The 25,208-nt window shown below is 37.3% G+C and overlaps 1 protein-coding gene across 1 annotated transcript; it reads right to left on the bottom strand.

Moving 5' to 3' along the window:
* Nucleotides 1-399: 399 nt before the first annotated feature.
* On the bottom strand, nt 400-23,853 carry LOC135153561 (profilin-like). The gene is made up of 3 exons (XM_064096756.1): nt 23,713-23,853; nt 11,233-11,416; nt 400-470 (listed from the first exon to the last, which is right to left on the bottom strand). The coding sequence occupies exons 1-3, from the start codon at nt 23,851-23,853 to the stop codon at nt 400-402; spliced, it is 396 nt and encodes a 131-aa protein (XP_063952826.1).
* Nucleotides 23,854-25,208: the final 1,355 nt, after the last annotated feature.

The following is a 25,208-nucleotide window of genomic DNA, read 5'->3' as shown; positions in this document are numbered from 1 at the left end:
AGACCACGATATCGTGCTGTTACATCTTCAAACGTAGAGGGCAGCAACACACGACCGTGTACATGTAGTTGAACGATATGTGTGCATATGTGAAGCCCAACGTTCCCGGCCGGCCGGGTACGGTGCGCGCGGGGTACAAACGAGTGTGCTGATGTCGAGTGCAGTCACGATGTGTGAATTGTCATGATAGTAGCGAAGTGAGATCGTGTTTTCTGGGGTTTTTTGGCCATTTAATATTCTCATTTTGCTGTGATTTTGGAGTAATTTCTGTTGCTATTCTGTGTATTTTGAGGGAAAATACGTTTTCCGTGATTTTCCGTTTGAAATGCCACTTTCCGTTTCAAAAGGCCCTTTCCGTGAATTCCGTCCGTTTTCCGCGATCGCGGAAAATCACTGTCCCTAAGAATCCTCTTCCAAACTGAAATTTCTTATTGGGTCACCAGTCTTCTTGTAGTTCATAAAATTGTAACCTGAATGCAGAGAGAAATATTGCAAGTTAATTTTAATAGTCAGGTTTAGTGTACAGTGTAATACATTTTTTTGCATTTGCCAGTAAGAAGTTTACCAAAGAGTTCTTGCAGTTTTATTTTTGAACATTAGAATAGCTTAGTACATTTTACTTTCTCGCTTACAACTCTGTTAAAAAAACAGAAGATATAACGGTGGTGAGTTTTTTAAATTAAATTTGTCCACTAAGTACTTTACAATTGTCCTTTTCGCATGTTGGAACTTAATGTTTTATCTAATGTATGTAAGTTCCAGTGATGACATGATTATATTTTACTTAATGTCACTTCTACACTACCATTTTGAGGACATGATGTCCATGTAACTGAGGTAAAACAAATTAGAGTTAACAAATTAATAACAAGTTTATATGTGTAAGGTATAAATGCGTTGTCCATGTCTTCCATGCGAACTTTGTCTTGTTTTGTCTTGAAAAACCATAGCTTAGAAGAACTAAACTAGTACCTTTTCCCTACATATTTTTCACCTGAATATTGTATCAAAGGTATCAAAAAATTTTATAATTGTGTATGAATAAAAAAACATTTTACCTGTTCATTGATATGAATTACAGAAGCTTGCTTGTAGATGTTGTATTTCTACACTTGAGTAAGATGAGTTAACTTGCATTTAGTGTGTTGATACTAGAAAAATATGTCAAAATATTCAAGTAATGCTATTCAATATGACCATTACAAGGACATGATGTCCGTGTAACAGAGGTATCTACATTTGAAAGTAATATCTTGAAGGAGATATTTTCAAAGTAATAAAAGATTTGGAGATCGTAAGACAGAAACATAAATGTTTCCAGAGACAGACGGAAGTGGAACCTTGAGGATTAGTATGATTTTAAATATAATGTCAATAATTTTGTACATTTTTCCTTGTTTAAACTCTAATTTAAAGTGCTTTTACTTGCAAAGAATTTGACATGCAAAATGTTTTTCTTCTAGTATAATCAATTGAACTTGTGCAAATATTCTAAGGCAGAAAGGGTAATTTGGTATGTAATGACCATTAATGGATATTAACTTACAATGCTTCAAATTATACCTCTGTTACAGAGACATGATGTCCATGTAACGGTGGTAACACCAAAAATAGAAGGTTAGGCCAGAGAGAGTAGTTGAGTTTTTCCAAAGAGAATATTCCATTCTGTTGAGGCATGACTTCTCTCAACTATTTAGTTCTACATGCCATCATAAATTGAATTTTCTTGACTGGTGAGAAAAAAGAACGACACATAATTTGTCAATAATTTTGTACATTTTTCTTTGTTTAAACTCTAATTTAAATTTCTTTTATTTGCAAAGAATTTGACATGCAAAATGTTTTTTTCTAATATAATCAATTGATCTTGTGCAAATAATTTAAGGCAGAAAGTGTAATTTGGTATGTGATGACCATTAATGGACCTTAACTTACAATGCTTCAAATTATACCTCTGTTACAGAGACATGATGTCCATGTAACGGTGGTAACACCAAAAATAGAAGGTTAGGCCAGAAAGAGTAGTTGAGTTTTTCCAAAAAGAATATTCCGTTCTGTTGAGGCATGACTTCTGTCAACTATTTAGTTCTACATGCCATTATAAATTGAATTTTCTTGACTGGTGAGAAAAAAGAACGACACAGAACATGGCACTGGTATACACACAGAGCATCAAGTTCCATTTATTGATACTAAATCTTTCAAAATATATATGCCATGTTGGAAAATGTGGAATAAAGTGACTAACAAGTGGAACGCCTCTGGCAGTCTCGCCTGCATTACGCAATTTAATATAGCAGCAGTGCTAACTTTGAAAACTACTATAAAATAATCATTCACAAAAACATCATTCATATAATGACATAATACCACGTTCATTGACCATAAATGACATTTGAACGGAGACTTAAGACTGTCAACTACACCCATGTCCACATTTCATTCACTCTATCCATACTCTTTCAAAGTTATGATGGCACTTCAACAATTACCCCAACATGGCCTAAGTTTATTGACCTTAACTGACCTTTGACTTGGTTTTGTGACCTGAAACTCACAGGGGATGTTCAGTGATGCTTGATTACTCTTATATCCCAAGTTTTATGAACTAGATCCATAAACTTTCAGAGTTAGGATGGTAATTCAACAAATACCCCCAACACGGCCAAAGTTAATTGACCTTTAATGACCTTTGACCATGGTCATGTGACCTGAAACTCGTACAGGATGTTCAGTGATACTTGATTACTCTTATGTCCAAGTTTTATGAACTAGATCCATAAACTTTCAGAGTTAGGATGGTAATTTAACATATACACCCAACACGGCCAAAGTTCAATGACCCTAAATGACCATTGACCATGGTCATGTGACCTGAAACTCGCACAGGATATTCAGTGGTACTTGATTAACCTAATGTCCAAGTTTCATGAACTAAATCCATAAATTTTCAAAGTTATGATGGTAATTCAACAAATACTCCCAACTTGGCCAAAGTTCATTGACCCTAAATGACCTTTGACCTTGGTCATGTGACCTGAAACTCGAGCAGGATGTTCACTAAAACTTGATTAACCTTATGCCCAAGTTTCATGAACTAGGTCCATATACTTTCTAAATTATGATGTCATTTCAAAAACTTAACCTTCGGTTAAGATTTTGAAAATAATTTTCCCAACATGGTCTAAGTTCATTGACCCTAAATGACCTTTGACCTTGGTCATGTGACCTGAAACTCAGGCAGGATGTTCAGTAATACTTGATTAACCTTATGTCCAAGTTTCATGAACTAGGTCCATATACTTTCTAAGTTATGATGTCATTTCAAAAACTTAACCTTAGGTTAAGATTTGATGTTGACGCCGCCGTCGGAAAAGCGGCGCCTATAGTCTCGCTCTGCTATGCAGGCGAGACAAAAATGTTGTTAGCAAAATATTTATTAAGAATAATTGAGATCAACCCTTTTATTTTGACAATGGGAGAGTATAGTCTAAGTAAGGATGATAAATGATGTCCGTGTAATGGTGGTATTTTGTCAAATCTTGTTTCGCAATTTACTCAAATATGCAGGGTGGTATGAAATGCCTGTAAGTGGATTTAGTTGAAGAATTGTCCCATGAAACATAAGAAAAAAAACTTTTCATTTATTACATTTCTATTTTTTGACCCTGATGTCACAATTTTTGCCCCAACCCCATGGAATGACCCAGAAGTGTGTTTATTATGTAAACATGTGTTGGTATGCATATCCATACCCAGCGTTCTGCTTCGGTACCCGGCCCGAGGCCCCAGCCCCTGGATGTGAACGTGCATACACACCCAGTCATAGTCATACGCCGGTTTATAAGACAACTTACTATCTACCGTAGACAAAATGGAACGTTCCTAGTACTAACACACAACGTCTTCGTGTAGAATTTGACACAGGGAGCGATTAGGCATGCCTTCAAATTTTTCAATAAAACTTAATTTCTATTTGGAATTATTCAAAATGATTCCGTGTGATTCGTAAGGTATACTTCTGTTAAGATGGTAAAATATTTAATTTAGTTTCTCTGAAAAAAACAATGCAACTCACCAATAAAATTTGACAAAGCTCGGGCTGCAGCATAAGGTTCGATCACCGAGCTGCAACTGTTACACACACACGCATATTATGCATGGGTTGTCCTTGGCAACCACAGGTACGGGTTTACTCTGACCGGGCAAAATGTCAACATTTTTAAACGAACAAAGAGATTGGATTAAAAAATGACAGTACTTTTTTTAACTAATCAAAATGGATGTTATATCATTGTAATCACATTGATCTGAACTTTCAGATGTTTCACTTTCTTACTTAGCTTGATTTGGCGCGAAGTTATCAGAGCAAAAGATGTGTGAAGTCCTTGATTTGTAGCCCTCTCTCACACAAAATTGGGGGAAACTTGAAAAATGTAAGTCTAAAATGACGGTATCTTAAATTCTACATATTTGATATGATTAATATGATAACAAGGCAAACGCCAAGCGTTGTCTCGCCTGCATATTGCAGTCATGAAGAGACTGCATGTCAAAACTACATGTATGCTATATGACTTAGATGGACCTCTGTTACGAGTTTGGCGATCCCACCTCGAAGCTATAGAAAGTTATTGTGTGTACAACACAGCAGTGCCAGTCATGGAAAGTTCATTGACCTTTGACCTTAATCAAATTCGACTCACATTCGAACTTGACCTGCACCTTCAAGAGATGGACCTCTTGTTTGAATTTGGCAATCCTACCTCGAAGATATAACAAGTTATTATGTGTACAACAAAGCACAGTGCCAGTCATGGAAAGTTCATTGACCTTTGACCTTAATCAAATTCAACTCACATTTGAACTTGACCTGCACCTTCAAAAGATGGACCTCTTGTATGAATTTGGCAATCCTAACTCGAAGATATAGAAAGTTATTGTGTGTACAGCACAGCACAGTGCCAGTCATGGAAAGTTCATTGACCTTTGACCTTATTCAAATTCGGCTCACATTTGAACTTGGCCTGCACCTTCAAGAGATGGCCCTCTTGAATGAATTTGGCGATCTCACCTCGAAGCTATAGAAAGTTATTGTGTGTAAAACACAGCACAGTGCCAGTCATGGAAAGTTAATTGACCTTTGACCTTATTCAAATTCGACTCATATTTGAACTTGACCTGTACCTTCAAGAGATGGACGTCTGTTATGAATTTGGCGATCTCACCTCGAAGCTATAGAAAGTTATTGTGTGTAAAACACAGCAGTGCCAGTCATGGAAAGTTCATTGACCTTTGACCTTATTCAAATTCGACTCATATCCGAACTTGACCTGTGCCTTCAGGAGATGGACCTCTGGTATGAATTTGGTGATCCCACCTCGAAGATATAGAAAGTTATTATGTGTACAACACAGCACAGTGCCAGTCATGGAAAGTTCATTGATCTTTGACCTTATTCAAATTCAACTCATATTCGAACTTGACCTGTGCCTTCAGGAGATGGACCTCTGTTATGAATTTGGTGATCCCACCTCGAAGCTATAGAAAGTTATTGGGTGTACAAAGTTATTATGTGTACAACACAGCACAGTGCCAATCATGGAAAGTTCATTGACCTTTGACCTTATTCCAATTTGACTCATATTCGAACTTGACCTGTGCCTTCAGGAGATGGACCTCTGGTATGAATTTGGTGATCCCACCTCGAAGCTATAGAACAGCCATTCTCAATTACTTTTTTTGAAGCGCCACATTTCTTGTTGAGAATCTGTAATGCTCCACTATCCCCCACACTATCCATTACGCAAACCAGCAATGTATCAGCGGAGGGGGTCCAGAGGCCCCTGGTGGGGGTCAAGGGGGCAGAGCCCCCAGAAGTTTTGGAATATGAGGCCTTTTAAATTGCCCAGAGGGGCTCTAATTAATATCAACAGAAGAAATACAAATGCCAACAAACTACACAATATGAATATTAAAAGAAAAATTACCAGTGACTTTTTCACAACATACCAATTAATGATACCACTAGTTCAAACTGTTTTGCACCAGACCTATTGGCTGAAGAAAGTGGCGTAATGAGTAAAAAAAAATGAGGGGGCAAGATATGGCAGCTGAAGCAAAAATATTGAACTTTTCAATACAAAAATCTATATTTTGACATAATATTAAGAAAATAATACAATGTTCCTTTTCTTTCCTTTTCTCCTTTTTTTTCTTGGCCGTGAAACACTTGGGGGGGGGGCCCCAATCCCCACCCCCATCTGTACGCCAGTGGCTGAAGTTACGTTCCCCGATTTTGCAAGGGCTGAAAATTAGGCGTTGCACTGCACTAACGCCCCAAACTGCCCCTCTCTATAGATCTCTCTCTCTACAACTCATGTTAAGCAAGAGTGCATGCATGCAATCACGGCAGGCAATACATCTGACCATACATGTATTTCACTTTTACAACTTCGGATTTTAATCGGCTCCGGAAACAAAGTTTCTGCTTGTTATGTCCCAAATTCATAATCTTTTATGATCAGGATGTACTTTGAATATCATATTATTTGATGTTTAACTCTTAACCAAAACGTATACTCTGGAAATGGAAAATTAGTTTGAAAGAGAAATCCTACAAACGGGGTTTTCAAATCACTTGTGTGGAACATTAACTTTGTACAGCATAGAATAAATAAAAAGGAGAACACCATCGACCCTCCATAATAGGGGTTATCGAGTTCTAAATTGGACAAAATTTGAGGAAATCAATTAGCAATTAAGGACGTTCCACAGTTAAAGTGAAATCCATGTAATTTTCACCAAACTTTGCACATAGATACTTTAGAACCTTAATATTCCAAATATGCAAAAATCAACATAGGTCCATGTGCTTGATTTGTTGCTATAGAGCTTCAAAGTTCACCCAAATTGATGTTTGCGCATTCAAAAGAATTTGGCATTTTTAGACCGCCCAAGATTACTACAATGAGTTTAAACCTCTATTACTCAGTCAAAATACATGAAAAAGTCATCAAATTTCGCAAGAGAGTTAATAATTGTATCGTTAGAATGGTGAATCTATTTATAGTGCTATTTGTTTGCAATTTTAAGTTTAACAGCACTGTCAGTTCTTAAGAAAAGCGTAAACGATAACAAAATCCCAATCTAAAAAATGTAAAATTTCAGTAACAAACTACAAACGTACAATAAATGCTGCACTTTATTCAAAATCCATGTCATTTTCACCAAAATTTGCAGAGTTGTACAGGAAGGTATACCTAAGAGGTACAAACATTAAAAAATAGGGGTTCATGTGCTTGTTTTTAAACTATCAGCATTTTTATTAGAGCAAATGTGCTTTTTAAAACACCAAAAATGCGCCGAATGCTTTGTATCTATGTGAAGAAAAAATCAAAACCACTCTACCATTTATTCAAACTCGGGCTAATATTCGTGATTTTTGGCAGCAATGCAGAGTAATGTATTTTGAAATTGTAGAATTTTTTTTTTGAATGGTCCATGGAATAATTCCATTTTTTAGCTTCATAAAATAACGCATCGGATCTGCAGTTAAAGTGCAGAAGATGAGAAAAATCAGTGCATACCCGCAGCTAATTAATCACCTGTTCATCCATTGTGACGTCAGCGCGCAGCGTGTAAATTATGCGCAGATCATAATGCGCACAAACATAACTGTGGAACGTCCTTAAGTGTCAAGTAAAGAGTTTTTGTTTTCTCTTTGTATTAAAATGATCACCAAATCCTTATTTCCAAGTTACTGGTAGATACATTTTTTCTCACCAATTTTCCTTATTTTTACGTTTTTTTTTTATACCTGCTCCCAAGCGCCACTCCGCAAGGCTCGGTGCGCCACAAGTGGCGCGCGCGCCACCATTTGAGAATCCCTGCTATAGAAAGTTATTGGGTGTACAACACAATTGTTGACGACGACGCCGACACCGACACCGGAAATAGTGATACCTATGTCTCGCTCCGCTACGCAGGTGAGACAATAAAGCTGAAAATCTAAATTTTCTAGATCTGCTTCACTTTTTGATATTGACCCAATATTAAAAAAACGACAACGAGTTGAAGTGCGAAAACAACGGGGTTTTGCGCGTTTTTTAGCAAAATCTGAGTGGAAATCAGAGGGATGGCTTAAGTGTACATCACGTTTTCATATGTTCCCTTTTCCATTCCATCTATCTTTATTTCCTAGCTTTCCTTCCTTCCTTTCTGTGTTCATTTATGTTCTTAATTCTTTCCTTATTTACATGTCCCTCATTGTTTTGTTTTTCTTTCTTTCTCTTACTTAACTTCTTTTTTTTATTTCATTCTTTCTTTCCTTAAATTTCTCTTTGCTTCCTGTCCCTTTTCTTTTTGGTCTATCTCTCCTTCCATTATTTCCTTTCTTTCATTCTTTATTTTCTTTTTTCCCTTTTTGCTATTCCCTTCCTTCCTTCCTTCCTTCCTGCCTGTTTTTCTTCTTTCTTTTTTCTCAAAGAATGAAGGAAACATTTTTCTTTCCTTCATTCATTCTCCGTTTTTTCTAACTCTTTTTTTTTTCTTTCTCTCTTTTTTTTTCTTTCAAACATTCATCCATCATCCCTTTCTTTTTCTGTCCTTTTTTCTTTATTTATTTCAAAGAATGAAGGAAACTTTTCTTTCTTTCATCCTTCTTTTATTCTAACTTTCTTTCTTTTTCAGTTTTCTTTTTTTCCTTCATTTTCTTTACTTCATTTTCCCCTTCATTTTTTCTTTCTTTCTTCTCCATTCATTTCTTTCTCTCCTTCATTCTTTATTTCACTCCTTTGTTCACCCTCCATTCCTTTCCTTTTCTATCCTTTTTTTCCTTTTTTTTTTATATTTTCTTTCTTTCTTCATTTCTTTCTTTCTTCTATAATTATTTTCAGTGATTCTCTTTTTTATTTTGTGCCACGGTCACAAAAGTACATGAAAATATATGAGAGAGGATATCATTCAAATGGCATATCAACACACTAATTTCGGTCATGGCGGTAAGATAATATCACTTTGAAAAAAAATACAATCTTACAAAATTAATACAAGGTACATCAGTTCATGTTTAAGAGAGGAAAGGGGCAATGGTACATGTCCATAGAACAGCACTTCTTTCCTTTAAACAGTAAAATCTTGTTTTGAAATATTTTTTTGGGGGGGGGCAAGTGAAATATATATTCGGGCAAGTATTTTCCAACTATTTAGAAATACAAAAAGTTATGTAGCACCCTGTACAAGATTAAGTACATTTGACATCTAAAAAAAAGGATCCCGAAAAAAATGGCCTTTGATGCCCTACTTAGAAAAAGATTTTGGCCTTGGTGCCCTTTGTAGTGGCCTTGGTGCCCTAAAAAATACGAGGTATTTCAAAGCCAAACTGGCCTTGCCCTAAAAATGACAAAATTTAAGGTCTGATGACCAGAAATATCGCAATTTGCAAGGGCATGCAACAAAATTGTATCAAAATTTCATTGTGAAATAGCTGGGATGGAATAACATTTGTCATAAGTCTTGCATGTACCCTGACCTTTGACCTTACCATGTGACCTCTGAACACACTAACATGCAGGTCTCCTAAGTACAGCACAACCCAAGTTCGATTTGAAATAGACTTAAAGGAGAATGAAACCTTTGAAACAAAAAAGCATGTGTGAAAACAGAAAATTAAAGAAACAGATCAACGAAAGTTTGAGAAAATTCGGACACATAATGAGAAAGTTATGAGCATTTGAATATTGCGATCACTAATGCTATGGAGATCCTCATATTGGCAATGCGACTTTAGTATATATTTCACTTAAACTGCCTCATAAAAACGTTGCTGAAGAAAACTGAGACCAGACTAATTCATCCTCATGACTAACTGAAATCTTGTTGAAATTTGTTATTTGATTAATTATCTATTTTGCATCCACAATTTACTATATCAGAGCTGCCAACATTGGGATGATAGAATCCAGAAGATTTCGCGGAGGTATGATTTTGTGAGGGAGCGCGCGGCGAAATGTCCCACGGACGGGAGTTTTGGGTAGCAAAACTCATTAAGAAACAACATTTGATAGTATCCGACAGCTGTCTTAAGTAAAACATCAAAACTTTTGGCACATAGTCTAGATTAAATGCACATTAGAGAGATATCATGAATTGTCATTGACTAAAAAATAAGTTCAAGCTTCAGGCAATACAGTAGAACATATTAAAATGATTCATAAAAGAATGCATTCAACATGAAAATACCTTTATTGCCCAGAGGGGGAAAGGGCTGCAGTAGTGGAAGATGAGCTTGCCTGGCCCTGTAAAGAGGGCCGAGGGCCGAGGGATTCCTGTGAAAATTGCCTTTTTGTAGCAAGCACGCACAGCCAGCCAGCGCCAGGCTAGCTCACTCACGAAAGAGAAAATGTTCGAATCCGATCTACCCAAGTAAAAGTAGGCAAAAAAATCTCCACTTTGCTACTGTTCTTCAGGATTGTCAATAAAATTATTCCTAAACGTCAGGGTGTAATCATAATAGTAACCCATCGTTGATCCACAGTTTCAGCTCGAATAAAGCGCAGACAAGCTTCCGAAAAATGCATCGGACTTCCCTTCTCGCATAGCCTCCTGCCGCGGCGCAGTCTGCCGGAGACCAGGCAGTGCCGCACCGGGGCGCGTCGGGGGCATGTGCATGGAGTGCCGCTGAAGTGTTTCCCTCACGCACATTGCAGAACCAGAAAAAAAAATTTCTTGTTAGACTAATTCACCAGTCGTTCGGTAAAATTATCTTCATTTACATAGGAAATCAATGTACGATTATACAAAAACTGGTAAAAGTAACTGGGTAAAATGAAAATGTGATAAGGAGTTTCCACGTGGGTGTAAAGGGAGTTGAACATGCTAGACTCGTAAAACAGTCGTTTTTATGAATTTTACAATTTAACAGCTAAAAATCACAATTATCCGGGAGATTTTGGCATGGGGTCGGGAGAACGGGAGATTGGATCGAAATCCAGTATTCTCCCGCAGGATCCGGGAGACTTGGTAGCTCTGCTATATAACGACTATCTTTCTATGACATTATATATACTGGTAACTTTTAATTGAAGTGTTTCCTAAGTAGGACATTCATTTTTTTCATACTTACAGTATATGTTTGTTGTTATTTCATTTGAAAAAAAAGGAAATAAATAAACTGGAAGTCAGCAAATGTCAGGCCAACCTGCAATCATTAAACAAAATTCAAGGACATACCTGTCTTACTAGCCTGCAGAGTGACTGCTCCAGACCCTTTCTTTTTTGCGAACACTATCTTCTTATCTTCTTCTCTTAAGAACTGGTATTTCTCTCCACCTACACGGACTCCAGAGGACATGAATGCAGTAAAATTCTTGCTCTTGAAAGAGTCAGCAATATTTTTTCCCTCTTGATCTATGAGCTGAAAGAGAGAAGAGAAAAGAGCAATTAACATTTTACAAAACAAGTGGAATGCCTCTGGCAGTCTCGCCTACTTTACTTGGGGCCCTTTACATGTGAATCTTAAATCATCACTGTAATGATGATTGCTATTGTTATCGTGACTGTGATTAGCGTTTGTGATTCTAATCATGTTCTAGTTAGGTTTCACACGTGCTAAATATTTGTTCATTAGCCGTAATTTTCACTGGAATCATCATTCAAATTACAATATTTTTTACCGTGTGAAATGGTGGTTGATTCAATATCGCAGCAGTGATGACTTTGAATTGAAAACAAACTAGAATTTTAATTCGTCATGAGGACGAATTAGGTGATCTGTCTCTGATTTCATGATCAGGAAGACAATCAGCATGTTTATTGAGATCAATATGATCATCATGATGAAAACTGAACTTCTCTTACGAAAAGAACGTGTTGAATACTCTTGAAAAAGAGGGAAATGAAAAAGTTGTGTGAAAAAGTGTAGGTCATACACATATTGTACAGGAACATTGTACATTAAAAGGGATTTTAAAATTTTTAAAGTAATTTTTTTTCATGCTTAGAATCTTGGATGTGGGTGTGTTTGTGTGGGTGTGACTATGAGTTGAACTTGGATATAAATGAATTCAATATCTAATTTCTACTCCATCTAATTCCAGTACTTGGCCATGTAATAAAGGCCCACATACCCTAACTTTTCCTGATGTTCTTTGAAAACGCAGATCTCCACGAAAATTGCATTTCTCTATGGGGGAGTCTAAATTTGGTGAGAATGAACTCATTAATAACTTAAATATACATGACAATGAAGAAATCATCTAACTTTATTGGCAGTTTTGAATAATATTCCCGAAATATAAACTCTGTCTGAAACATAAAATCACCATCATTGAGGCCTTTACAGAGCGAATTGTCCCCCAGAGCTCTGGCAGAGAGACAGAGCTCAGACTGGCTAGCTAGTACAAGCGCCAATGCGTACGTGCGTGAGCCTCCCGTCGGCCTTGTAAAACAGATTGAGTTTTGTTTGATGATTTTTTTGTCTGATATGCCGTATGACAACTCACCAATGCGAGGTTACTAGACTATGGGATTTATTGAGGTAGCTCGACCAAACCTCGAGCGATGTTCGTGCAGGCTCCACTCCACTTCACTACCGCTACATCGGGTAGGTAGAGCGTAGTGTAGCAGAAGTGAAGTTGAGTGGAGCCTGCACGAACATCGCTCGAGGTGTGGTTGAGCATGCAGTGTCATTCCATTCACAAGAAAAAAACAAGAGAAGAATTACAGGTATTTACATGATATACAAGTAATTGTGACTGAAAAGCTTATATTAATGTTTTATATCAGTTCTGAATCTAGATCTATGTCAAAATAGTAAAATAATGAATTATTTTCAGAATTTGATTTTTAAACGCGGTCCAAATTTCATAACGCGGGCGGGCGACGGGAAACTGAACATCGAATTTCAGCGGCCATATCGAATGAAATGCAAAAACAGAAAGAAATAATAACGAGATATACGAGAAGAAAAAATTGACTGTATTATTATCAAGGTATTTATTTCAATTTTGATTACTTTATAGACGAGGTCCCATAGAATTGAATATTGTAATTATGATTGTTGTGAGTCGCCGTGTCGACTGTCCTGGACTGAAAAACAACATTGCCGATCTTTGCTGGGCAGCCTGGGCTACATGTAGCTAGCGCGCGCTGAGCTGCGGCTCCGATCCGAGGAGTTAATTGCGCAATGCTTTCGATTACGAGATCAGAGCCGACCCATTTCGGGTACAAAGTAACCCCCAAAAACATTTTCTCTCCGGAATAAAAGGCGAATTTGCAAATTGTAAGTAAATTCACTCTAGGCTAGGTTAGTAGTTGGCATATATTTTCGTGATTTGAGCCTGTATAGTGTGGGGATTGCAGAAATAATTTTCATTTTTCAAAGATAAATTTACTTGCGGGTTAAAACCCGACGGGTCAGCGGGTCCCGCTTGCAAATTATTGGATTATACGGGACGGTACGGTTCGGGTTTTCACTTGCGGGTTACAACATTACAACAAATACCCCAACTTGGTCAAAGTTCATTTAAACTCTAAATGACCTTTGACCTTGGTCATGTGACTTGAAACTTGGGTAGGATGTTCAGTAATACTTGATTACCCTTATGGCCAAGTTTCATGAACTAGACCAATAAAATTTCAAAGTTATGATGGTAATTCAACAGATTCCCCCACATGGCCAAAGTTCATTGACCTTTGACATTGGTCATGTGACCTGAAATTCGTATGGGATGTTCAGTGATACTTGACTAAGTTGACTACTCTTATGTCCAAGTTTTATGAACTAGACCAATACACTTTCAAAGTTATGAAGGTAATTCAACAGATACCCCCAATTTGGCCAAAGCTCATTGACCCTAAATGACCTTTGACCTTGGTCATGTGATGTGAAACTCAAGCAGAATGTTCAGTAATACTAGATTAACCTCATGTTTAAGTTTCATGAACTAGGTCCATACATTTTTTAAGTTATGATGACATTTCAAAAACTTAACCTTAGGTTAAGATTTTGAAGTTGATTCCCCCAACATGGTCTAAGTTGACCATAAATGACCTTTGACCTTGGTCATGTGACCTAAAACTCGGGCAGGATGTTCAATAATACTTGATTAACCTTATGGCCAAGTTTCATGAACTAGGTCCATATACTTTCTAAGTTATGCTGTCATTTCAATAACTTAACCTTCGGTTAAGATTTGGTGTTGACGCTGCCGCCGTCGGAAAAGCGGCGCCTATAGTCTCACTCTGCTATGCAGGTGAGACAAAAATTGCTTCTGTCGTTTTATATATTTTCCATCTTACGTTTCCTTTCGACTTTAAAGGAGAATGAAACCCTTGAAACCAGCTGAATCCATATCAAAGAGAAAAATCAAAAAACATATTGTTGAAAGTTTGAGGAAGATTGAATGAATAATAAGAAAGTTATGAGCATTTGAATATTGAGATCATTAATGCCATGTAGATCCTCCCATTGGCAATGCGACCAAGATCTGTGATGTCACACACGTACAACTCCTTCATTACTTTAGTACTTATTTCACTTATACCCCTTTCATAAACCCAATAAAACACAATTATGCGGCTAATAGCAGCATAATTTGGTCGTAAAATCAGAGGAGGACAAGAGTTATCCGCATTATTCTGATGCTGCTATTATCCGCATAATAGCGGCATCGGGACAAGATTTTGAGTTTATGAACGTATTTCCAAATAATGCGGATAATTGCCATGGTGCGGTCACAAGGTCACCCTTTTCCAACACAACCGCATTGGAGGGGGCGTGTCCAGTTGTCATGACGATTATCCGCCTTTTTCAGGACGGGCGCTCGTAAAAATAATTTATGGAGTTTGTGAACACAATTTTTATTGAATTATCCGCATTACTCTTAGGCGGCTAATTGGAGGATATGTTTTATTGGGTTTATGAAAGGGGTATAATATTCTCACTTTTATAGAGTCTATCACAAGGTGAGGTGTTCTCTTTATGAGAGGACAAGTACAGAGGTTTCACAACATTATATCATTGATAAATCGTTTGTCATATGATTAGAAAGAGCAAAAAGAGATGTTTTGGGGTATATTTTCAGTGTCCAAAAGGGGAGAGTTGTTCATCTGTGACATCATAGATCTTGGTCGCATTGCCAATGGGAGGATCTCCATAGCATTAGTGATCTCGACATTAAAATGCTCATAACTCTTCTATTGCTAGTCCTATTTTACTCAAACTTTTGTTGATCTTATTCTTTGATTTTTCTGCTTTCACAAAAGCTAACTTGCTCCAAGAGTTTCATTCTCCTTTAAGTTAACATGATAACATGAACCATGGACAATTGTTGTTGCTGCATTTATATTTTGCCCCCACTGATACATTTGTTGAGCACTCCCCGCTTACGTCTCCCTCTCTTGTTCCCTTTCCTTCTCTACTTTTCTCTGCCCTTACCTTTGAATTGTTTATTGTATTGTATTTTTATCTATAGGCATATCCCGCCACAAGCCTCAGCTTTTAGGGTATACGCCTTCTTCTTTAAACCCAACATATACATAATTATATTTTTCCTAACAACCCCCGGGCGGGGTTGGATTGGGCTTATCGGAAACATTCACATGCACATGCTTGATTTCAACAACACGGTCGTGTGTTGCTGCCCTCTATGTTCAAAGATGTAACAGCACGATATCGGGGTCTTGAAATCCAAAATGGCGGATACATGTAGGCAAAACTCGTTGACTGCTGGAAACGATGTCCAAACCCCCCAAATTATCGATGAATTTTTATTTAACCGCAAAATAATGCTAATAATTCGAAAGGTGAGGATGTATTTATGTTAAATATGTTTGACAAAATATTTTGTGTATCCGCATAGATCCCATTAGAATGGATTCTACTGCATTGCTGGTACAGTGGCAGATACAAATTTTGACCAGCGCGAGTGTCAATGGGTAAACAGAATTCTATTTTTTATGTACACAAAGTCTATTGGGAAACAGAATTTCCGTTTTCTGACATGCTGAAACGGAAAAGGCAATTTTTGGAAACGGAAAATCACTGTCCCTAGGCCTAGCAACAACATCAACATCAAGAAATTAAAAAAACAATTTTTTTTTCTCACATTCCCAGCCAAGGTAAATAGGGGTAAAAAGGGACTTTATATTGTTCATTAATTTACAAATGATAGAATAATTTCAATCAACTTTACAAGTTATGCCTAGTATAACAATTAACATGAGATCTAACGTTAGGAATGTCGCGCAAAAGTGTTGCATGTGTCATGCCTGTGTGTGTGAGATTTTCATGTGCACGGCACGGCATATGAATTATGTTCCGATGGGTGCACAGCACTCATACCCCGTCTTAACAGACACTTTTCTGACTGCCCTACCCGATAAAAGCAGGGCGAAAGAAATCCCCCATTCCTGTTAAGACGCTCCCACTGGGAGAAAAGCAGGACTGTGTCGGGAAGGATTTTTCCAAATCTCGGCCTGCTCAGACCTGGGTGGAAGCGAGGTAGAAAAACAACTCTACCCCACTAACGCCCGGACGCATGTTCTGTTAAGACGCGATCAGGGTGCAGTCTGGCTGAAAAGCTCTCCCTCTCCTATTCCTTTCTCCTTTTCTCTCTATTCCTCTTTTTCTCTCCTTCATTTCCCTTCTCTTTCTTTTCCTCTCTTGATTCTTCTTTTCTCTCTATTTTCTTCCTTTTCTCTCCTCTCTTTCATTTCTCTTTATCTTTTTACCCCTCTTTTCTCTCCTTTCCCTTCTCTCCCCATTTTATCTTTCCTTTTTTTTCATATCTCCCTTTCCCCTAATTCCTTTTTCTTTCTCATTTCCTCTTCCCTTCCTTATCATTTTTCTTTCCTTTCCCCACCTTTTCTTTCCTCTTTTCTTCCATTCCTATTCACTCCCCTTTCTATTCCCTTCTCCTTTTCTTTCCCTTTGTTTTGTCCTCTCTTCTTTCTCTCTCTCTCCCCCGTCCTTTCTCTCCCTCTCGTTTGCCATTTCTTCTATATCTCCCTTTCTCTTCTCCTTTTCTCACTCTCTTATCTTCCTTTCTTTTCCCTCCCCCTTTCATGTCTATATTCTCATTTTTCTTTTTCTTTCCTTTTCTTTTCCATCTTCCATTCCTTCCTTTTCCTGATCTTTTTCTATATCCCCCTTTCCTTCATTTTTTCTTTTTTCCTTTCCCCCTCTCCTCTTCTTTCTTTTACTTTTCCCCTTTTCCTTCCTTTAGTTCTCCTTCTGTCTCTCTCTTTTTTTTTGGGGGGGGGAGGGGGCATTCATTACCATGGATTCAAACTTTACCAGGCCAGGGTAGGATTTTAAGTGAGTGTCTGTTAAGACGGAGCAAGGAGGCTACCACCTGTGATTTTTTATCGCCTCATTGAGGAATTTCATCCCCCTTTTTCTACCCGCCCTCTACCAGGGGCCGGGCACTGTCTATTAAAACGGGGCTTTAGACTTTAGCCTGGCTCATGGACCCGGGGGGGGGGGGGGGGGGGGGCCACTTACATTGACGAGTGGATACCATGCGCGACCAAAAAAACATGTAAAAATGATGTCTTTTTCAAGATAGGGCACGTTACATGTACGTACGTAACGTAATTAGGGTGTCAAAAACACTAAAATAATGAAAAAAGGGTATTTATTTTCGCTACGAAAGCTACATGTTTAGGGTCAAATTTGGGAGGGTATAAAAATTTAAGACTAAAATGTTTTATAAAGGATGTACTTTTTGCCCGAAGAGTCAACACTACGTGTTTAGAGTACGATTTGCGCGAGGTGTGGCTGAACCATAACCGACGACCGACGTATGTGACATAACAATAGAAATATCGCTGTACTTGTTTAGGGGTTCAATTCAGGCCTCAGGGAATACTTGCCAAGACAAGAGTATCGTTTTGTTTCCAATATTACTTGTTAAGGGTAGGGTTTTACGCGCCAATACTTGTTAAGGGGTGCATTTTTAGTATATGGAACATACGTGTTTAGGTTGCCCCGGGGACCTCGACACGTCTTAAGACAGTGTCGAGGTCCTGAATGCTACCACTCATTATCACCGGAGTACAAAACTTTGCGATGTTTGGCATTAGAAAACCGATGATCATAATGAATTGAAAATCTAACGAGTAATATCAATCTTACCTAAACAAACTATTCCTAAATCAGCTTACCTTTGAAATAAGAATAATGAATATAATTCCATGAAATCCTTCAAAAGAGCATCAATTTTCGGACTTTTGTTCCAATCGCGAGATCGCCATGTTTGAAGAACGTGAAAAAAAAGTTTCTGCGCATGCGCATATGAATATTTATAAGATGACATCACTGTCTTTACAACACAGTTTAATGAATATGCATGTAAAGTCAAAACTTTCGGCAAGTCGCCTCGATTATTTATACCATATTTATAGGCATATAATTCAATACCATATTTTCATTTTCATTTTTAAAAAAATCTGTATTTATGAAAAAATAATTTATTTCATTGATATTTTTATTTTGTTGCATTCTGTGTTTCTGTTATATTTTTTTTTTATTTTGTAATTTGTTATATCTCTCTCCTTTTCATATTGTTTATGCTTTGTTCTCTTGGTGTGTGTGTGTGTGTTTTTTATATAACTTCCTGAACAAAATAAAATTTATCAACAGTATGATTGTGTTTTATAATTATATTAAGAGATTTCTAGATCATGTAGAAATTTTTAGTCTGTATTATGATTATTCCCTTTGTGATTACGAAATATTAAAGAAATATTTACAGATTCTAATTTTACATGTAGAAAAATCAATTTACGATTTTCTTAAATACGAATTCTGATTTTATAAATTTTATACATCTTTTTCACTTGTTATAACAACGAGGAAGGATTGAATATGATTTTAAAACGAAAGGAAATACTTAAAAACAACGTTGCCTCCTTTAAAAAGAAATATCAAGATATTGTAAAGAATAATTATAATTACAAAAAAGAAACTGCCGCTTTGATAATCTCTAATTACCATTTGTTGTTTAATTCACCTCATGGCAGTAGCATAGGTTTTTTTAGTCATCCGCCTCCCCCCCCCTCTAAAGAAAATTAATACAAAACGACCTCCAATTTTATGTTAAAGACCTTTTTTTTTTTTTGCTTGTCAAATTCAAATTAAAAACATGGAACTCACTGCCGGATCCAGGGGGAGGCCAAAGCCGGCTCGTGCTCCCCCCTCCCCTTGAGAACCAAAATGAAAATTTGTGATGTAAAAAATGGTGTTAAAACCGAACTGTGCCCCCTCCCCTTTGAAAGTGAAGATCTTTTTTTTTTTCTTGTCATTTTTTTTCGGGGCCGAATTATTCTTTTTTTTTTTTGTTAACAAAAATTTATTTCTTTTTTTTTTTGGCGAGTCAATTTTTTCAGGGACGAAATTTTCTTAATTTTTGGTTGAAAAACTTTTCTTCTTTTTTTTGCTCGTCAAAGTTTTCATTGGAAAAAAATGTGCCCCCCCTTGAAAATCATGGTTCCGCTACTAATTGAACTCATTTATACGAAGCGCTTACACTGTCAAAAATAATCATAACAACGCTGTTTATTGTGTGAATTGCGCAGTATATAGTTCAAACATTTTAAACAAGTGTTTAAAGTCTTAAAAATCATGCTTTGATTATCAAATATTTGAATTTAAACTGCGTTGTTTAAGAATTTAAACACTTGTTTAAACTGTTTAAACAATTGTGTGATTCATGTCGTAAACAGCGTTTTTTTTCCAATCATTTTTAACAGTGTACTTGAATGATTAGAAACTTAAATGACATGCAAAATATCAAATTAATGGCGCAAAATAGGCGAAAGGAGATTGATGACATATGAACTTCCATCTAGTAATATTGTACTTTCTTTTTTTCACATATATATTGTACGGCACAATTTTTATAACTGCCCCTTTTAAATGCTCAGGATAAGGCCGTCCGCGGCCCTAAATAAATAAGTAAAGAGCTGAAAAGCGAAAGAAGTAGCCTTTGTGGGTATGTAATTGACAGCATTGTTTTTATAAAGTTTACTGCCCTTACCTAAGGATCGGGAAAGTTGGTATTCAATTTAAAGAAAAATATTATTTTGACATAGAATCTTAATACTAGTTCCGTTCCCAAATATTATTTTTTTAAACTTGATGCCGCCACGAAACACACTAGCATTAAGCCGAGATGGGAAAACGGGGTAGTATAGAAAGGTAAATAAAGGAGAAAAACAATATTATCATAATTTCCTCGCAAACTTGCGCGGAAGCAAATATTTAGAGAGAAAGAAAATGAGAAAGAAAATCCTGCAAAGCTATCTTTTTCGCCATTGCTTTCCCCTTTGCTCTCACCGTGTATACTGTCCTGGGGGGGGGGCGTTAGGATGGGGAAGGCCACCCCACCACCTCCTTGCGACGCACTTGTTATAGAAAAAATTGAAAAGGTGCATGATAAAGCCCTAACTTTTATTGGGATGTTATGACAAAATCTATCACAAAATTGGATTTCTGCATCAATTCTTCAGTGGTACAGTAGTAGAAGTATATAGATAAGCTGATTTAGTGTCACCATTATTATTAATTAATTCTTAAGTAAAAACAATTAAGATAAAGAACGAGACGTCTTTAGAAGAAAAAAAAACGCCTCTTGGATGCCAAGAAAACAATCAGACAAGCAAGATTCGCGGCGACTTTATGCGTCCTATATATAATGAGCAATTCAATTCTTTGTGATTGTAGGCCTATACTTATCCTGCAGAGATTTATATACTCGATGATTGAATCTTACAGAATGCAAAAAAGATGAAAGATAACATAGTAATCTATAAACAAACATATGAATTTTAATCATATTTCATGATTCCATAATCTCCGTTCAAAAATATTACAAATTAATATTGATATAGGCATCAATAATGAAAATGGTTGTTGGATGATAATGAGATTTGCATATATTTTCATTTCATTTATTTATTTCAAATTCTCATTAAAACGTACAACATACAATTCAAATTGAAAGAAGGATGCATGCACAGTATACAAAATAAACAAAATGTAAAACATAACAAGAGAGAAAGAAAAAAATCAAAATATATGGGAGCCAGCATTGTATGATGTCTTTAAAAAAAATTCACATCACGGAGTCCTCTAGATTCTAGGCTAAGTCAGCACAGGCCTATCAGAGGCAGGGTTCCAGAAAATAGGCATCAATATCTTAAAGAGGTGATTTGCTGATCACTCAATAATTTTGATCAACGAATATATTCACTAGCGTACCTAATGGGGGGGGGCAGACTGCCCCCCCTGACGAGTCACAACTCATGCAAGGGACGTACCCCTGCCCCCCCCCCCCCCCGACGAATCACAACTGATCCCAACCAGCCACAAATGGCCCCCTCTTTTGAACTTGTAGACCTTTTTTTTTTTGTTATTTGCTAGTCATTTTTTTCTGGTACGAAATCCTTTATTTGTGGTTGAAGACCATTTCTTTTTTTTTTGCTTGTCAATTTTTTGGGCGGACGAATTTGCCCGCCCCCCTCGAAAATCCTGGGTACACCACTGAAAATATTCCTTTAATATATGAGTATTCATTTATTTCTTCGCTTGTTTATTTACCTATATCTGTAGAGTTTCCAATAGTAATAATAATAAAAAAATTGTATGACACCATGAGTACAATCTATCGAAAACAAAGAAGAAACAAAGAAAAAAAAGAGGATAAAGACAAGAAGAAAATTAGAGACAAAAAAATAAAAGAAGAAAAATGACGAAGAATAAAAAAAAAAACGAGAAAAAAGCAAAAGGCAAAAGAATAAAAAAAGGGAAGAAAGAAAAAGAAAACCGACCCCAAAAAATGAAAAGGTAAGGGAAAAGCATAAGAATAAAAAAAGGAAAGGGAAAATAAACTAGAACAGAAGAAAAGAAAAAAAATGAAGGAGAAAGAAAGAAAAATAATAATTCATACGAAAATATGTTTATTTCTTTAAAAAAAAAAAAAAACAAACAAACCCGTATCTTGACTGGTTACCAGGCAAAAGGGAGCAAGAATTTACGGAACTAGACTCATGAATATTCATAACAATCTTTCTCCGACGCATCGACTGGTAGCCTTTTGTCGGGAACGTTTGTTGTATTTTCTATATGGACTTTAGTGGTATTGGCAGGATTTGATGAAAATACGAACATACTAAAATCGCATATTCAATTATCATTTTATTTTTTAAGTATTTTTTCTCTTTTATTGTTTGTTTTTTATTTTTTCGCCGTTTTGTGAAAAAAATATTTATCTCGTTGCCTCGTCAAAAGGCTATATCGATCCTCCATTGCTTCCTGTACAAACGACTTCTATTAATACACACCGAAAAAAATTCCCTCCCTTTTTGCCTAGTTTTGGGGCATTATTTCATAGTTTTGATAATCGTGTATATTGCGGCTTAAGTTGTGAGTATGTATGGATTTCCTTAATTACAATTTTGTCCAATCTTATTCCTTTTCCTGTGATTCCCGATGCTCATCTGATTTCATCTGGTGAGCCGGGGTGAATCACAACGCAGCCCGTACACAGTACGTGTTCGGGCTGCCGCAGTAAGTGTTTAGGTAGACAGCTGGCAGCCGTCTGTTTCGGGGAGTTTTTTAACATTTTTTTATTTTTTAAATTTCTCCTCATACACAGACGGCTCGCTATCGTGCAGCCACCATTAGGGGACTTACAATGCAAAATCCCCCCGTCGGGGCTCTTCAATTTTTGTCTTTAATGAATCTAACTTTTGAAAATTCACGCGACCGAAATGCAAATTAATATTCCCTCTTGACATTAATTGCCAAAAAACGGGAAAAATCAAGTTAAAAAGAACAAAAACAGTGACTTACCTCGGCTGTCGCGCAACTTCACCTCCCTGTTTTATCCGAACTTATACACATAAACATATGGCCATCGAGTCCCCTCAGACCCCTGTACAGATCGCGCTAGAACTTCGGTCTCTGTATTTGGTGAGTGAAGCCAACGGAGTTCAGCTGAACAACCAACATAACAGAGACCGAAGCTTTTGGTCTAGTGTTTAGGGTGCTTTTCAAGACCCCATGCCATGGTCGCGCATGGTATCCACTCGTTAATGGAAGTGCCCCCCCCCCCCTAGCCAGGCGGCTTCTAGAGAGTAAAAATCATTTACTAACGTAAGGTCACTCTCATGAAGCCAGGGCTTCCGTCATATACTTTTGCGTGTACCACCAAAAAACCTGAAACTTTCGCCCCCGAAATTTCTACTTTCTTTCTAAAAGATCTAGCCCTAAATCATGTACATGGGATAAAACTTCATTTCCGACATTTCTACGCTCTCGTTGTTATTTTTGAACAAGAATTCATCAAAAAAATGAGAGAAATATTGTGTAAAGACGGAAGAGACTTGCCCGATGTTTACGCCGCCATCTTGTTTCCTATTGTTCTTCGCCAACGTTACAGACGCGTGCGTCGGGTAACGTTGGGGATTTAGGGCTAGATCTTTTAGAAAGAAAGTAGAAATCTCGGGGGTGAAAGTTTCAGGTTTTGGCTTCCATTGTGTGGCCTATGGGATAGAAGGCCTGGCTTCATGAGAGTGACCTTACGTTAGTAAATGATTTTTACTCTCTAGAAGCCGCCTGGCTACCCCCCCCCCCCCCCCCCCCGGGCTCATAGCTCATGGAGTCATATTAAGCTCATGGGTGTTACCTCATACTCATAGTCATACCTTAAATGCACACGCATGTCCGTCCGTTGTCCACGGTGCTCCACCATCCATACCGATGATACAAGCCTTATCACAATGAGCATTACCCGACGCATCTTTGGTCTGGGCAACGAGGTTATCGATGTAAGAATCCCAAGACATGTTTCCAGTAGTTCAAATGGGATATGATAAAAAAAAATGTGGCTTTGGTCTCCAAGAAGTTAACTGCAATTATTATATAGTTAAGAAATGTCGAGCGGTAGATTCACACCTTCTATCACTTCCGCATATTCACGTCACGTGTACGTGTACGTGTGCGCGCGCATGCGATATGCGTGCATATATTCTATCCAAACGAACGTAGAGGTCAGCAACACACGGCAGTGTTGCTTGGTCTATCGGTGTCACGCGCGTAAAACATTCCCCATAGACTTGTGTGTTAAAATGACACTTTTGACAAATTCATAAAAAATGAATGTGAAATTAGAAGGTGGAATGATTACTACCATTGGATAGGATATATATCCGAAATTCCATATCTGACCAGGAAAGGGTGCCGTAGCCAGCTCATTTTAAAAATAAATCGCCATTTATGAAGATAACTATGAATCGATCAAATTCATCAAATGAAACAGTAAAATAGCCCTAATTCTTCCGCCAGTAAAAAAATAATTCCAATTCACTTATCTATCTTCCCAATTTGGGCGAAGGAAGTTCAGTAGTTACCATCCCAAGAATCAGTGTTAGATTTTCAATCATAATCATGCACTTTTGTCAATCAGCTATATCAAATTAAAAAAATTGAATGGGTCGGGTCGAATGAATATCTTATGCCTTCCTGTTGTAATTAGGCTCATGCAACCTATCCCTTCTTGCACGCTGAAGCGTGACATGAAAGGACTTGTCTGCAGCACTGAACTGGAAATACCAGTTCAGTGGTCTGCAGGCACATGCAGACCCCGATTGAAACGTTGATCAGCAAGTGTGTCTCCACGCAAAGACTAGCACATACAAAATTTGCTGTTTCAATTCAGGAGCGAGAGGACCTTCAGTACACAAGGTATGAGTAGGCTGCACATTCAGACCCGGGCCTTAAGGGTTTGCACAGCAGTTCGACAAATCCCATTTTATCCGACAGTTACCATATCAATAGTGTTTCTCAGCCAATCAGAATCAAGGAAAGATGTCAAATCTGACAACTTGTTGGAGAAAAATATTGATGAAACGCTCCTTCGGGTAGGGTCTCATATCGGTTCACCCCCACACTCATGGTTCATAGGCAAATCCAGGGGGGCCGAGGCGGAGCAAAAAAAAAAGGAAAAGAGAGGAGGAAAGAGAAGAGGAGGAAGACGATTGAATTAAAAAATATTAAAATGAGGGGAAGACTTGGAAAATAAAATGAATCTTTCATGTCACTATTCGCTCGCGCTTCGCGCTCGCATTGCCTGTTAGGTGATTTACATAACTTGTTCAACTATGGATGTTAAATATCAAGTTTGGAAGTCAATATACTAAAA

The sequence above is a fragment of the Lytechinus pictus genome, chromosome 1 (assembly GCF_037042905.1).
Source record: "Lytechinus pictus isolate F3 Inbred chromosome 1, Lp3.0, whole genome shotgun sequence".
In the NCBI taxonomy this organism is placed as follows: domain Eukaryota; kingdom Metazoa; phylum Echinodermata; class Echinoidea; order Temnopleuroida; family Toxopneustidae; genus Lytechinus; species Lytechinus pictus.
This window is presented reverse-complemented; position numbering and strand designations above follow the sequence as displayed.

Coding starts and splice junctions, on each gene's coding strand:
- LOC135153561 (XM_064096756.1), bottom strand. CDS start 23,853: ATGTCTTGGGATTCTTACATCGATAACCTCGTTGCCCAGACCAAAGAT. Junction 11,417..23,712: donor GACATGCGTGTGCATTTAAG/GTATGACTATGA, acceptor TCTCTCTTTCAG/CTCATAGATCAAGAGGGAAA. Junction 471..11,232: donor TCTGCAGGCTAGTAAGACAG/GTATGTCCTTGA, acceptor CTCTGCATTCAG/GTTACAATTTTATGAACTAC.